The sequence below is a fragment of the Staurois parvus genome, unplaced genomic scaffold (genome assembly GCF_062004578.1).
Source record: "Staurois parvus isolate SC_StPar_1 unplaced genomic scaffold, SC_StPar_1.0 ptg000466l, whole genome shotgun sequence".
NCBI classification, from domain to species: Eukaryota; Metazoa; Chordata; class Amphibia; order Anura; family Ranidae; genus Staurois; species Staurois parvus.
In genome coordinates, this window is record NW_028318262.1 from 503,755 (window position 1) to 518,866 (window position 15,112).

General features: G+C 41.1%; 1 protein-coding gene across 1 annotated transcript in view; it reads left to right on the plus strand.

Moving 5' to 3' along the window:
- The first annotated feature begins 2,479 nt into the window (after nucleotides 1–2,479).
- The window catches only part of MCCC2 (methylcrotonyl-CoA carboxylase subunit 2), a 103,290-nt gene continuing 90,657 nt past the window's right edge, over nucleotides 2,480–15,112 (plus strand). Inside the window, exons 1-2 of the mRNA XM_089689015.1 lie at nucleotides 2,480–2,698; nucleotides 12,865–12,931. Of these exons, the coding sequence (XP_089545141.1) occupies nucleotides 2,561–2,698; nucleotides 12,865–12,931 (205 nt within the window). The 5' untranslated portion in view covers nucleotides 2,480–2,560. The remainder of the gene's footprint in view (nucleotides 2,699–12,864; nucleotides 12,932–15,112) is intronic.

Genomic DNA, 15,112 nt, shown 5'->3' on the forward strand with positions numbered 1-15,112 from the left:
CCAAATTTATTAGGTCCCAACTACAGTTTTACATTATATTAATAGCCTCCAATACATACAGGTGGTACTCTAGTAACTGGCAGATTAATATTCAGAATTATATTTCAAACCCAGAGATACCAAACACAGCATACCTTTGTCACACAGGAGAGAAGAAACTGCTTTCTTCCCTTTCCTATGTGCTAATATAGTCATGTATGACCTTGATTTGTTCGGTATGATATCCCCTATTCAAATACTGTATATAACTAATATTAATGTGCCCTGTTCCTGTTGAATTCTATGAATTGTATGTGGAATTGTTACCTGTGGAATAGATGTTTTATGGCATGCTCAGCATTCCTAGAGCTCTAATGGCCTTACAGGTCATGTGTGACTGCTTTAACAAGTTATTATTGTTTTATGATAGGGCAGAGGAAAGTGTTTTCCAAGGTTCCTGGAAAACAGACATCCTGCAAAGGCTAATTAGCCATTTACAGCCCTGGATGCTGGTGTCTGTTTGTGTTTTAAATATGATAAGAGGCTCTTTTGAAGTTCGTTGCAACTTACAGCTACAAATTACAGTTTTCAGGAGGAGGGAAGGAAGATTATTGTTCATGAAAAACAAAAATGGCTCAGACCTTAACAAGATGGCTGTCGCGTACAGACATCCTGCAACGTACAGCTTCCATGTCTCTATTGCGCCCAGTTGTTACAAGCATGTCTGTTTTGTTTCATTAACAGTAGTATTTTAGATGAAAATTTAATTTTCTGAGATTCATATGTATATGAATCTCTGAATATACATAGTAACAAAGGCCAATAAATTGGGAAAAAAGTTATAATGAAATTACCAAATGTATTTGTTTCATTCGGATAACATCACACGATCTGACTGTAGTTTGGACCCATGGGGAAATTAATTCAATTTTTGAATTTGTTCAATAATTCAGATAACAAATTGATCCAAATTTCATTCCATTTGTTAATGTGGATGCACATGACGCCAGCCAATATTGTCCAATCGGGTCATGCCACTTACCCTGGAGAGTTGGACAAGAGTCCTAAAATATTGAATCCTTCTGATTTGAATCCGTCCTATTTGATAATCTATTGAACATATAGCAATCCGGAAAAACTCCACAATTTTTCAAATCCACCCAGACCAAAAAATATATAAAACCAATGCCGAAAATACGAAATGAATTCCGAAAACAAATCGGGTCAACATAACGAATATGACAAAACAAAATTCTTCAATGAATGAATGCTTCCAAAACAAAAATGAAATGAAAATTTCCGGCATGCACGTCTAATGTATTGTGTGTTCTTTGCCTTCCACTGGCTAAAAATAATTTCAAAGATAAACATTTATGCCGCAGGTGCCTGCAAAACACTTTTTCTGCATTTATATTATAGTGTTTTGTGAGCATATGCAAAATTGCACTACGTCCATGATTATTCTGTGTGTGTGCGCACTAGGGTTGCACCAATATGGGATTTTTTTTACCAACGAATACAAGTACTGATACTTTCAGTGCCCACTGATACCGAGTACTGGTACCCTTGCGGTGCAATTTGAGCAGATACAAAATGAATGGGCTCAAATTAAACTGCAAAGAATTGTGTGCGATTTGAACAGAAATGCGGTGCAATTTCTTTCTGAATTGTATGCAGATTCCTGTACAGCTCCCGTGTTAACAGGTCTCACAGATTTAAAATCCCCACAGCTTTCTCGCAGTACTGACAGTGCGGGCTAGATGGCTTCTGATTGGTCAGCGCTGTCCATGTGATGGTGCTGACCAATTAGAATCCCTATAGTCTGTACTGTCAGTGCTGCAAGGAGAGAAGAGCAAGCATTTGCAGTAGTACAAGTACTCAGTATGAACCCTGACAAGGATTCTGGTATCGGTACAACCCTAGTATGCGTACATGAAGCGACCCATTCACTTCAATGGGCTGCCCTATACGGGGCCACGTAGCTCATACACCTTTCTGATCTTGCCTCATGCATTGCCACGTTTGGGGAGCCATTACCGATGAAGAGCACTGCAAGAACAACGTGCAAAATGACGCTTAGGCCATTTGGTGTGAGCTCATGAAATGCCTTTGTATTAGATTGTAAGCTCCCAGGGGCAGGGCCCTCCGTCCTAACCATCGTGTATTAGTGGATTGTACTGCGCTATACAAATCCTGTGTAATAATGAGTGCAGCCTGAAGCAGTTTCCAATTTTCCACATCTCAACTCAAACAGCTTATAATGTCCCAGGATCTGCTTCTGCAGGGGGAATGCTGAATGATGTGCTATATACACCGCCGATCATGGCTCGCCCGGACTCTGTACAATGCACACCTCTCACCCTAACACCCTCCACACGCCGCTCTATACAGCCAGGGTGGGCGACAGTAGGGGGCGGGGATCCCGGAACGAGCAACGTGATTGGTGCGGACAGTAGGTGTGCTGTAGCCTCTCCGACCAGTCACATGCCTAGGTGGGCGTGCCTCCAGTGTGTGTATTGTCCTGTACCCGGTAGCAGGTAGCTCGGTGCGGCCTCCGGCTCGGTCCGCTGTGTCCTCCCCAATGCTGATCACCATGTGGCCCCGGTGGGCTCTCCTGAGAGGCCGCTGCTCCTCCATAGGCTCTCTCCGGCGACTCTACCATGGAGACAAAGTGGCCACCATTGGATCCAGAGCCGACACCAACTCCCCGGTATACCAGGTAGGCCTGACTCTGACAGGGTCACACTGACTGCAATGCCGCCTGCCTGGCCTCCCTTCAGGGAACGAGCTGATTGGATGGTGGGATCAACCCTGCTGTCCCTGGAAAAGGGGGTTGGCCGTTATGATCACACACATGATTTATTACTATAAATATCACCATTGACCCAGGTCACCTCTGATCATCACTACACCTCCCACAATTATCACCCTGGAGTCCTACATCTGTATTACAGGATACATGTTCATCTATTACGGATAACAAAGTGTATCCAATATATTATTATCATCCAAAATATTATTGTCATCCAATAAACTGTTATCATTCAGTATAATATTATTACCCAACATTATTATCATCCAAAATATTATCGGCATCCAATAGAATAATATTAGCCAATCTATTATCATCATCCAATATAATATCATTACCCAACATTATTATTATCCATTATATTATTATTAAATATATTATCATCCAATATAATATTATCCAATAAATTATCATTCAATATAATATTATTACCCAACATTATTCTTATGATTATCCATTATATTATTATTAAATATATTATTCAATATAATATTATCCAATATATTATCATTATCCAATAAATTATTAAATATAATATTATTACCCAACATTATTATTATTATCCATTATATTATTATTAAATATATTATCCAATATAATATCCAATATATTATCATTATTCAATAAATTATCATTCAATATCATATTATTACCCAACATTATTATTATCCATTATATTAACCATATTCTCATCCAATATAATAATATTATCCAATATAATATCCAATATAATATTATTATCCAATATATTATCATCATCCAATAAATTATCATTCAATATAATATTATTACCCAACATTATTATTATCCATTATATTATTATTAAATATATTATCCAATATAATATCCAATATATTATTATCCAATATATTATCATTATCCAATAAATTATGATACAATATAATATTAATACCCAACATTATTATTATCCATTATATTATTATTAAATATATTATCCAATATAATATCCAATATATTATTATCCAATATATTATCATTATCCAATAAATTATGATACAATATAATATTAATACCCAACATTATTATTATCCATTATATTATTAACTATATTATCATCCAATATAATAATATTATCCAATATATTATTCAATATAATATCCAATATAATATTATTATCCAATATATTATCATCCAATAAATTATCATTCAATATAATATTATTACCCAACATTATTATTATCCATTGTATTATTATTAAATATATTATCCAATATAATACCCAATATATTATCATTATCCAATAAATTATCATTCAATATAATATTATTACCCAACATTATTATTATCCATTATATTATTATTAACTATATTATCATCCAATATAATAATATTATCCAATATATTATCATTCAATATAATATCCAATATAATATTATTATCCAATATATTATCATTATCCAATATATTATCATCCAATAAATTATCATTCAATATAATATTATTATCCAACATTATTATTATTATCTATTCTATTATTATTAAGTATATTATTGTCATTCAATATTATATTGTTTTCCAATATATTATCGTCATCCAATATAATATTATCATTCAATATAATATTATTACTCAACATTATTATCATCCAATATATTATAAATAAATATATTATCATCCAATGTAATCTAATATAATAATATTGTCCAATATATTATCCAATGTATTATTATTATTCAATATAATATTTTTGTTCAATATATTATCGTCATCCAATGTATTATTATTATTCAATATAATATTATTGTTCAATAAATTTTCGTCATCTAATATTGTAATAATGTAAAATATTGCAGCTTACCAATCATCATTTGTGGTGGCTACATCAGTTTTCTTGTTTTTTAGGCCTTTCCTTCTGTCTTCACCATGTGATCTATCACACGTCCTGTATTAGTGTCCCCAGTCTGGATGAAGAAGCATCTTTGGACAGTAGCATTGTTAATCAGGGGGGAGGGTAGTGTTATATGGACTAGCAGATTTATATACACTAACAAACTGAAGTCAAACTCCAGCTCACACTCTATAAGCAGTTACAGCAACAGTTTTTTTTCCCTTTTGGGATAAAGGTTTCACATAAATAAAAGCTGATAATTTTAAGCACACCTGTCAGTGTTAAATGGTTTGTCTCATCTCTGTAACGGATACATTCTTCTGGAGAGCTTGTTCTTTTGAAAACTGGCAGACTTTCTGGCAGGATCACCAGGAAAAACAAATGAAAGTCTATAAAACTGATGTAGCTATCACATCTAAGAACTGGAAGTTGGCAAATATAATAATTGTTTTCTCTTTGGTTTAATACCACTTTTGAGTTCTACTTTAACTCCTTGGCCCCGATTGTATGCAAATATGCGGCCTCTCGGTGGCTGTGCCTTGAGGCCAAGGAGTTAATTAACAAATTTTCATAGATGTGTATTCTGTTTTTTTTTTAGTGTAGTACATTTTCTGCAAGTACAGGAACATAATTGTCAACGCTTGTTTGCACTTGTCCCCCTGAAAAGTGATCTACTGTGGACTGCTTTTCCAAAGGTTTACAGGTATTTGGGAGGGTGGATATGTCACCTCCCTACTGCCTGTTCTAACTCTGCATCACTGCGTCACAACTGCTTGCTTTGCATGTGGATGTGACGTGGCCCTGTTTACTTGCATGGGTCACATTTGGCGGCAGTACTGTCTGCTGAACATGATGGGGTTTATCACTTTGCCACAGCATGTGTGCAATCCTCTATAGCCACTGTGTAAAGTTAGGGGGGGGGCGGTAAAATGGTGATTCTACCACCTATTGTTACCACTGCCGCGAGAGGTTTTCACAGCTGCCATTTTTGCATGTAGCTACATTTAAAGGAGACCGTTTGGAGGGCAATTTACTAAAACTAGGGCAGACAGAATCTGGAGCAGCTATGCATGGTAACCAATCAGCTTTTATCTTCAGCGAGTTTGGTTAAGCTTTGAGAATGAAAGCTAGAAGCTGATTGGATGCCACGAACAGATGCTCTAGTCTTAGTAATTTCCCTTCAAAGTTTCCTGCCCATGAAAGATTTTCTGTCCAACAATTCCACTGAAGTGTATGTATAGCCCGAACTTTTCCTGGTTTGTAATGGCGGTCGGAGGGGTAAGGCCTCTTGCACACTACAGCTTAAAAAAACTCAGTACAGTTTTTTTGTTTTTTTTTAATGAGGTAAAATGCAGCCCATTATTTATAATGTGCCTTTGAACACAGGCATGTAAATAAGCATTGCATATTCCTCAATGAAAAAAATAGATAGGAGAATCTGCATTTTTGGTTAGTAATTTATGCCACATACACGTGCATATGAGAACAATAATGCATTTTCCCTGAGAATATATAGTGTGCGCAAATACGCACATAAATACACTCAAAACAAGCGCCTGAAATTATGTTTTAAAAAAAGCAGATGCTCAAACATCAGTAGTGTGTGCAAGAGGCCTAAGAACCCCTGTCCGGTTTCCTGATATCCTGGCCTCCTTTAGGCCTCATTCATGGACACTTAGCAGCTCCTGTGTGCTGAGGCATGAAATCCCCGAAGGCATTTACCAACATAGTGCATATGACGCTTCTCCCCAAGCATTACACGTTCTCAAAACGTCTTCCAGGACAGCTCCCTTGAGACGTAGAGCTGCTCCCTCCGGGACAGGAAACACGAAAGCACAGCCCTTTAAAAGGCGGACCTCCAGGCCTCCGCCTTCAGTTTTCAGTGTTTCCTGCTGGAAGGATAGGTACACTTTCGAAGGAACCTGTATGGAAGCTCTGGCTCAATGGGCAGCCCGGAGTTGGTGCTGGTGGCTCCCGTTTTTTTTACACTACCTCCTCTTCTCCAGCACGATACCTCCATGGCAGAGCGGAGTGGGGCTGCGCTCCGGATGTCCTTTGGTCCTCAGAGGAGGAGACAGCCGGCAATTGTTGCCCTGATTAGCGACTCCTGTGGGAGCTTCGGGCTTTTGCATCCCTCCTCCCTTTCCCGGTGTGGGCGGGAACACAGTGTGTGCAGAGAGACCTTATGCCACAATTGTGTGGATAGCCTGGTTAAGGATGTCTTTTACAGCCTGCCATAGGGTTCTCACCTCCATTAATGATGACATGACAGCTACATTCCAATCCTTTAGATCCCTGCTGGATAAAATGCTGACACCTCTGGGGCCTTGGACCCAGTTGGTTGGTATGGCACTATCTGGAAGGGAGTAGGACCCGGAAGAGGACTTTAGGTCCCTTGCTTCCAGGCAAGTTCGAGCTCAGAGGAAGACGACGGTGAAGCTTGCTCCTCCAGAGGTTCCAGGTACAAATTGGCCCTTGATGATGTGGACGACCTCCTTAAGGCTATCTATGAAACCTTAGAGATTTAGGAGGAGGACGTATGTCTGTCTTAAGCATGACCTCATGTATCAGGGTCTACATGCAAAAAACGACTAGGGTTTTTCCGGTCCATATTTCTCTGGTTGCTACCATTAAGCTGGAATGGGAAAACACTGAAAGGAAGCCCTTTTTTTTTTTCAAAGTTGGACGCCCCCTTATCCAAAGTTTCTAAGAGGATGGGCTTGGCATTTGAAGATATGGGGGGCCTAAAGGATTCTATGGATAAAAGAGGGGAAATCTTGCTCTGCAGGGCCTGATAGTCCACCTCTATTAGCTTTAAGCCGGCTTTATTGGCCACCTGTGTTGCCAGAAATTTGGAATGCTGGTTTACCCAGTTACAGATGCACCTCGTGGCAGGGACCTCCAGAGAGCAAATTCTAAAATCCTTTCCTTTTCTGTTTAAAGTGGTAGATTTCCTAGCGGATGCCTAAGCTGAATCAGTTAAGCTAGCCGCAAGGCCCTGGTGAATTCAGCCAAGCAGGCATTATGGCTAAAAACCAGGGCAGGGGACTCCTTTGTGCCTTGCCCTTTACAGGCGATAACCTATTCGGTCCAGGTCTTGAGGAGGTTCTAGAACATACGGCCGATAAAAAGAGGGCATTTCCAGAGAATAAGAAGAAATCTTACTCCAGGAGGGTTTTTCGTCAAAAAACGCACGTCCAGCAGGTCAAAGATGTTCAGCCCAAGAAGCATTGGACGGGGCACAAGAACAGGAGTAAGGGGGGATTGTATTCAATCCTCCTCAGGGCCCAGCCAAGTCTCAATGACTCAAGCGTCCCAGTGGGAGGAAGACTGGGGACCTTTCTCCCTCAGTGGGTTTCAATCTCCTTGAACCCATACATTCTGGACTTGATAGAGGGTACGAGTTAGAGTTCGACTCCTGTCCCCCCGCCAGGTATATGGTAACCAACCTTCCCAAGGATCGGGACAAGGCACAGGCTTTGTGTGGCCTAATCGGAGACCTAGTGGATCAGCAGGTCCTTATTTGACCAACGGAACGAGCAGGGGAGGGGATGTTATTCCCATTTTTTTTTTTGTAGTAAGGCAGCCCTCAAGCAAGTTTTGCCTTATCTTAAACCTGCGCCCTCTCAATCAGTGTTTAAAGTACAAACACTTCAGCATGGAATCAATTTTCTCTGTAAAGAACATCCTTTACCCAGTTTGTTTCATGGCTATGCTGGATCTGAGGGATGCCTGTCTCCACATTCCCATTCAACGGGCATGTCAGAAATACCTAAGAATAGCAGTAAGGATGGGTTCAGAGATCCACCACTGGCAGTGTTGGGCTCTACTGTTTGGTCTGGCCTCATCACCAAGAATTTGTTATGAAGGTGCTTGTGGAGGCCTTAGTTCCCCTAAGAATGAGGTCTACTATGGTCGTTCTCTTTCTGGATGATCTCCTGTTCGTGGCCAGGTCTCGCCAACAGTTGACAGAAGATCTGCAGGTTGCTGAGGACTTCCTTCAGAGTCTGGGGTGGCTCATAAACAGGGACAAGTCATCCTTGACTCTCTCCCAGAGAGTTACCTATCTGGGGTACAAGATTTCCTCGGTAGACAGATCTTCCTCCCACGAGAAGTTTCTCAGGATAGATCAGGTGCTGGCAGGGTTGCAGAGCAATTTGACATGTCATGAGGGCAGTGGGTCTCATGACCTCCTTGTTTCTCAGCTGTCCCCTGGGCAAGATTCCACCAGCGGCCACTGCAGGCTTTTCTTCTGGGGGTTTGGAACGGGGACAGATCTACTTTGGATCTGGCAGTTCGAATCCCGACCAGGGTCCAGAGATCCCTTTTTTTTGGTGGCGCAAACAAGTCAATCTAGCCAAAGGTCTGGAATGGAACATGCCTTGTCCGGTTATAATTAGGACCGATGCCAGCAACTCTGGTTGGTGAACCCATCTAGGCGGCAGAGTGGCGCAGGGGTTGTGGTCCATGGTGGAAGCTCAGAAATCCTCAAATCAGAGAGAGCTTCTAGTAGTCCAGCGAGCATTGGACGCTTTCCTGGCAGATCTGTTAGGTTGTCACCTGCAGATCCGTTCGGACAGTATGGCTACAGTGGCATACATCAACAAGCAGGGGTGTACACGAAGCCCTCCTCTTCAAGCAATCGCGGATGACTTTCTATCTTGGGCCAAGCAAAACTTGCTTTCAATATCTGTTATCCATCTGAAGGGAGTGCAGAATTCCCTAGCAGACTTCCTAAGTCGACATCCAATCAAACACGACGAATGGTCTCTCAACCAAAAGTGTTTGCAACCATCCCTCTCAGGTGGGGCATGCCGGAGATCGATCTCTTTGCCTCCCAGAAAAACAGGAAAGTTAGCCGCTTCTTCTCCCTAAATCTGTGGGATTAGGCACTGGGTGTGGATGCTTTTGCGAGCACGTGGAAGTTCAATCTCTGTTATGTGTTTCCTCCAGTGAGGTTGATCCCAGCAGTCCTGCAGAAGTTTCTGTTAGAAAGGACAAACCTCATTCTGGTGGTGCCGTTTTGGCTGAAGAGGGCATGGTTTTCTCTGCTATGGAGCCTGGTCTCAGTTCCCCCTTCCAGAGAGGGAGGATCTCGTATCCCAGGGTCTTGTGCTACACTGTTAAGTCAGAACCTTGAGGTTGGCAGCGTGGCTACTGAAGAACAACTCCTGAAAGCTCAGGGGTTTTGTGACAGAGTAATAAGGACTTCACTGAACTGCCGCAAACCGGTTACCAGAGCTATTTATACTAAGGTCTGGAAGAGATTCAATTCCTGGATGCTAGAGAAGGATCAGAGCCCTCCGAACATCCCGGCGGTGTTGGATTTCTTCCAGGATGGGGCAGATCAGGGCCTTTCGGTTAACACTTTATAGATGCAGGCCTCGGCCCTCAGTGTTTTCCTTCAGGTCCCCCTCCCACAGGATCCCTTTATAACAGATTTTTTCAGGGCTCTTTCCAAATCCAGGCCGGCGGCGGTCAGGTCTTGCCCAGTTTGGGATCTGTCTCTGGTTCTAAGAACTTTGGTCCTTTGTCCCTTTGAACCTCTGGATAAATCTTCAATTAAGTTTTTAACTCTAATGGCTGTTTTTTTGGTAGCAATCACATCGGCTCGTAGGGTGAGTGAATTGCAGGTGCTTTCTATTAAGGAGCCCTTTTTGACAGTCTTCGAGGATAGATTTGTGCTCAAAACAGATCCTGGATTTGTTCCCAAGGTTTCCCACTCCTTTCATAGGTCTCAGGATACAATTTTGCCAACCTTCGGTCCTGCTTATGCAAGCAAGTAAGAAAAAAGATTACGTTTATTGGATGTTAAAAGAAGCCTTTTGGTTTATCTTAGGAGATCCAGAGAATTCAGAAATTCAGATTCTCTTTTTGTGGGACCACAGAAGGATTCCAAGGCTTCCAAGTCTACCATAGCTAGATGGATTAAGATGGCTATCACGGAAGCATATAATTTATTAAAAATTCCGCCCCCGTTTGTTAATGGGCACTCTACCAGATCCTTGTCAGTGTCCTGGGCAGAGAGAAACGGTGCCTCGCCAGAACAGATCTGTAAGGCGGCCACCTGGTCCAGCTTTTCTACCTTTGTGAAGCATTATCGCCTGGAACTTCTTTCTAGGATCAGGCATTTGGGCGTAAAGTCCTCTAGGCAGTAGTCCCGCCCTAATGGGTAGGTTCTTGATGATCGTCTCAAGGGGGCTGTCCTGGAAGACTTTTTGAGAAAACCAGAGTTAGACTTACTAGTAACTCCTTTTCTATGAGTCTTTCAGGACTGCTGGGATTTCCCACCCTAAGACTATACGGTAATGTATGTTTATGCATAAATGGTTATGTCTTCCAGGGTCTTCTGGTGGTTCTTGAGTAAATCTGAAAGGGTAAGCCTGGAGGTCCGCCTTTTTAAAGGGCTGTGCTTTCGTGTTTTCTGTCTCAGAGGGAAGAGCTCTACGTCTCAAGGGGGCTGTCCTGGAAGACTAGGGAGAAGTGTAATTTTCAGGTGATCACCAATGCACCAGAAAGCACCAGGGATTTGATGTTTCAGCACACGGGCTGCTAAGTGTCATGTACATGAGACCTTAGAGTACCCTTCACTTCTGTTCTGGTGATACAGTTTTTACCAGACAGGGAGTGAGGTGAAAAACAGACAATAAAAAGCTGACAGGGGTTTTAACCTTCCCCTACTTTCAGAAAGGGATTTTACTTCTGTTTGTGTTGCTTTTTGGAGGGTTTCCCCAACTTCCAGTTTGTTGAAATGTCACCAGAACAGGAAGTGAAGGAATCGCTGTAAAGGCGTTAAGGAGAGCAGTAGACCTGGCAGGGGTTCTAGTACTAAACTAGAAAACAATGGCTATAGATACTTAAAGGGATAGTTCACCTGTACCAAAAAACTACCCATGCAAAGGGCACCTGTAGATAAAGAAACTATGCAGCTTTGACTAAAGTTGGATAATGTCCTTGATAGAGGTGTAGGCCATGTACACTTGCCGGTCTCTTTATTAGGTACACCTGTTCAATTGCTTGGTAACGCAAATTGCTAATCAGCCAAGCACATGGCAGAGATCTAGATACGGTGAAGATTACTTTTTGAAGTTTAAACTGAGCATCAGAATGGGAAAGAAATGGGATTTAATGCTGGTGTTGTAGCATTGTTTCTTTTGTACCCAATGTGCCATTGACAGTACCTGTGTGGGCATGCCTTTTGCTTCAGTTCTTTCTTGTTTACAATGTTTAAAATTACTAAAAATCATTGAAATACAAAAATCCCACAACCACAAACCTAAATTAAATAAATATAAAACACCTGAAAAAAAACCTGCTGATCTACTGGGATTTTCACAATGATCCCAGTTTTACAGAGAATGGTCCTAAAAAGAGAAAATATCCAGTGAGCAATGCCTTGTTGAGGTCAGAGGAGAATGGGCAGACTGGTTCGAGATGATAGGCAACAGCAACTCAAATAACCACTCGTTACAACCAAGCTATGCAGAATACCATCTCTGAACGCACAACACATCGAACCTTGAAGCAGATGGGCTACAGCAATAGAAGACCACACTGGGTACCACTCTTGCCAGCTAAGAACAGGAAAACGGAGGCCACAATTCGTACAAGCTCACCAAAATTGGACAATAGAAGACTGGAAAAAAATTTCCTGGCCGGATGAGTTTCGTTCCTGCATTAAAAATGGCTGTGTATAAGTGGGTTCTGCAGCGACCGTTGGCTGGAACCGAACAGAATCAGTAAGGGAGAATGTCACCAGCACACAGAGGATCACCAATATGGGTCCAAACGTTTTAATGAATGATCACATAGTTACAGCAAGGCAACGTTTCGGAGTCTCAGAGAACCCCTTCATCAGTCATGTGACGGGGTCCTGCAAGACTCCGAAACGTTGCCTTGCTGTAACTATGTGATCGTTCATTAAAACGTTTGGACCCATATTGGTGATCCTCTGTGTGCTGGTAACATTCTCCCTGGGAGGGAAGAGATGTCCTAAACAGTCTGTGTTCTCCCCCAGAGTCCAATCAGGTTCTCCCTTTGCAGTACAGGACTATGAAATTGACTGTTTGCTGAGGGGCATCACCGACTCCTGGAGACACTTTTCTTAGTAGATATATCAGTCAGTGGACGTGTCTGTGTCCTGAGAAGGTAGTGCCTATATGCAGTACTGTATAAAGAGGATGGTCATGAATAAATCCTATGCTTTGTGTTTGATATCCACTAGGAGAGCTACGAGAGAATGAAAGCATTAGTAACTGAACTCAAGGACCGAGCAGAAAAGATACGTCTTGGTAAGTAGAAATTATGGGTCCACTATACATTGGGGTGACTTGTAAGGACATTACATCAGTATTTCAAGGGCCTATTCACACTATAAAGTGCTGTAATTATGCGTTACCATTGTTTGCACCCCAACACACATCTCTGTGCTGCAATATAGCACCCCACAATGCAGGGATGCCTTATGCTTGTTGCGTTGTGCAGTCACAGGGGATCTGTTCCATTGTGCATTGAGGTACATTGACAGCCCATTAAAATGAATGCAGTGGAATAGGCCTCAACACACTTAGTCTGATTTACTAGAGGAGAGGGGAATTTTCACTCTGAATATTCACTTCAGTTATCTAATGATGTGAAAAGCACCTGCACACAATTGGGCCTCATTCACACACACATAAGGGCATGAAGGTTACCTTTGGCAGAAAACGCACCTATTTGGACATGTTAGGACAAGGTTAGAGACGTTTATATATCCATAGCATTTAATGCCTTTTCACCCATCACAATTCCATGCATTTGCATATGTAAATGCAGTAAAAACACAGAATGTGTGGGGCCATGGAAGCACATGTCTGTACGCAGTGTTTTTCACATCCCATGTGAGTGAAGCTTTAAAATAGTAAGGACTTTGTTTTTCACATGATTTGAGAATTGAACTGAATAGTCCAATATTTTGTGAGTGAAGATTATTCACACATTTAGTAAATCAACCTCACCAGGTTATGGCTTTAATGAGCCCTTGTCTCTAGCATTTAAAAAAAGGCTTGTCACTGCACTGGGAAGCTGCACCTTAAAGTGGTTGTAAACCTCAGACATGAAATATGAACAAAGCATATCCCTCTATAGTGTGTACTTGTCTCTATCCACAGCGCTATGTGGTTGATTTTTCTAAAACTGGTGAGTACGACATCTGGTGCAGCTCTGGATAGAAATCGATCAGCTTCCAGGTTTTATTGTCAAAGCTTAATTCAACGAACTGAAATTAAAAGTTGATTGAGTGCCATGCACAACTGCACTAGATTTTGCACTCTCCAGTTTTTGTAAATCACCCCCTAAGTGTAATTTCTGTCTGCTGCATCCATTCTCTATCTGCATGAGTCAATCTTGACAAGTTTTCTTGACACCAAGAGAAAAAAAGGTGACACGGGAGGGATCCCCAGCACACAGTCTGTGATTGACAGCCTCAGCTCTGTTCCTGTGTGCTGCATAAAGGGGGAGGGGGTGTCCCTGCCCTCCAGTCAACTCTTACTGAGCTCAGACAAGCTGTATAAATTCTAGATTGTGAACAGCTGTAGTGAAGAGAAGGCTGCAGATAACAGGTACAACTTATGTAGGATTTCACCTCTGTATCACCTGTCACTTCACTGGGTATATGTAGGGACTGACAACCACTTTAAAGAGGATGTTTTATGAATGAAACTATGAGTTGCTATGTACATTAGTGTAGGGTGTAATTACAAGTGGTACATGAGATGTGGCCCATGAGGTCATCATACCTAATACCTTTTGTTAACTAGCATTATATTCACATTACATTCTGTACAGAATACTACTTCTTCAAGTCATGTTTTCTGCTGTTTCAACCTTTAATTGGTGCTCTGCATGAAATATAGCAGATTTTTATTGTTTGAATGGGAACGTTGTTTGGATGAGATATAACAGGGCCCTGAATAAGATTCTACACCAGGGCCTTGTGGATCTTAGTTACATCTTTGTTATCTAAAGAGGTAAAAACAAACCTATCACAGGGGGCTTGCTTACAAGTGTTTTATTATATATTTTCCAGTGTGATAAAATGTGTTGTTGATCATAATGTAGTGTCTGTTCTCATCTTAGCAGTGCAGTCTATTTTTTGAAAATACATGTCTGTCTTTTTTTCTGCATTTTGGCGCATTGGGAGACCCATAGAAATCAATAACAGTGCATTAAAACGCATAATATCAACAGGTGTTAACAAGTTTTGGTGAATGGCTGTTAATCTTATGCACTCCAAATTACAAATTTAAAAAGGCATGGCAATGCACATAAAAGGATGTTGATACATGATCATGCACAACAATACACACGCATAGAACAAAATGGGTTCTTATGTCCTTATTGTTTTAGTTGAAGTACTGTTTTACAGACTGGCAGGAATGGAGCTCTGTTGTATAGTAGGAAACACACACGTATGGAAGTCAATGCATGTTTAT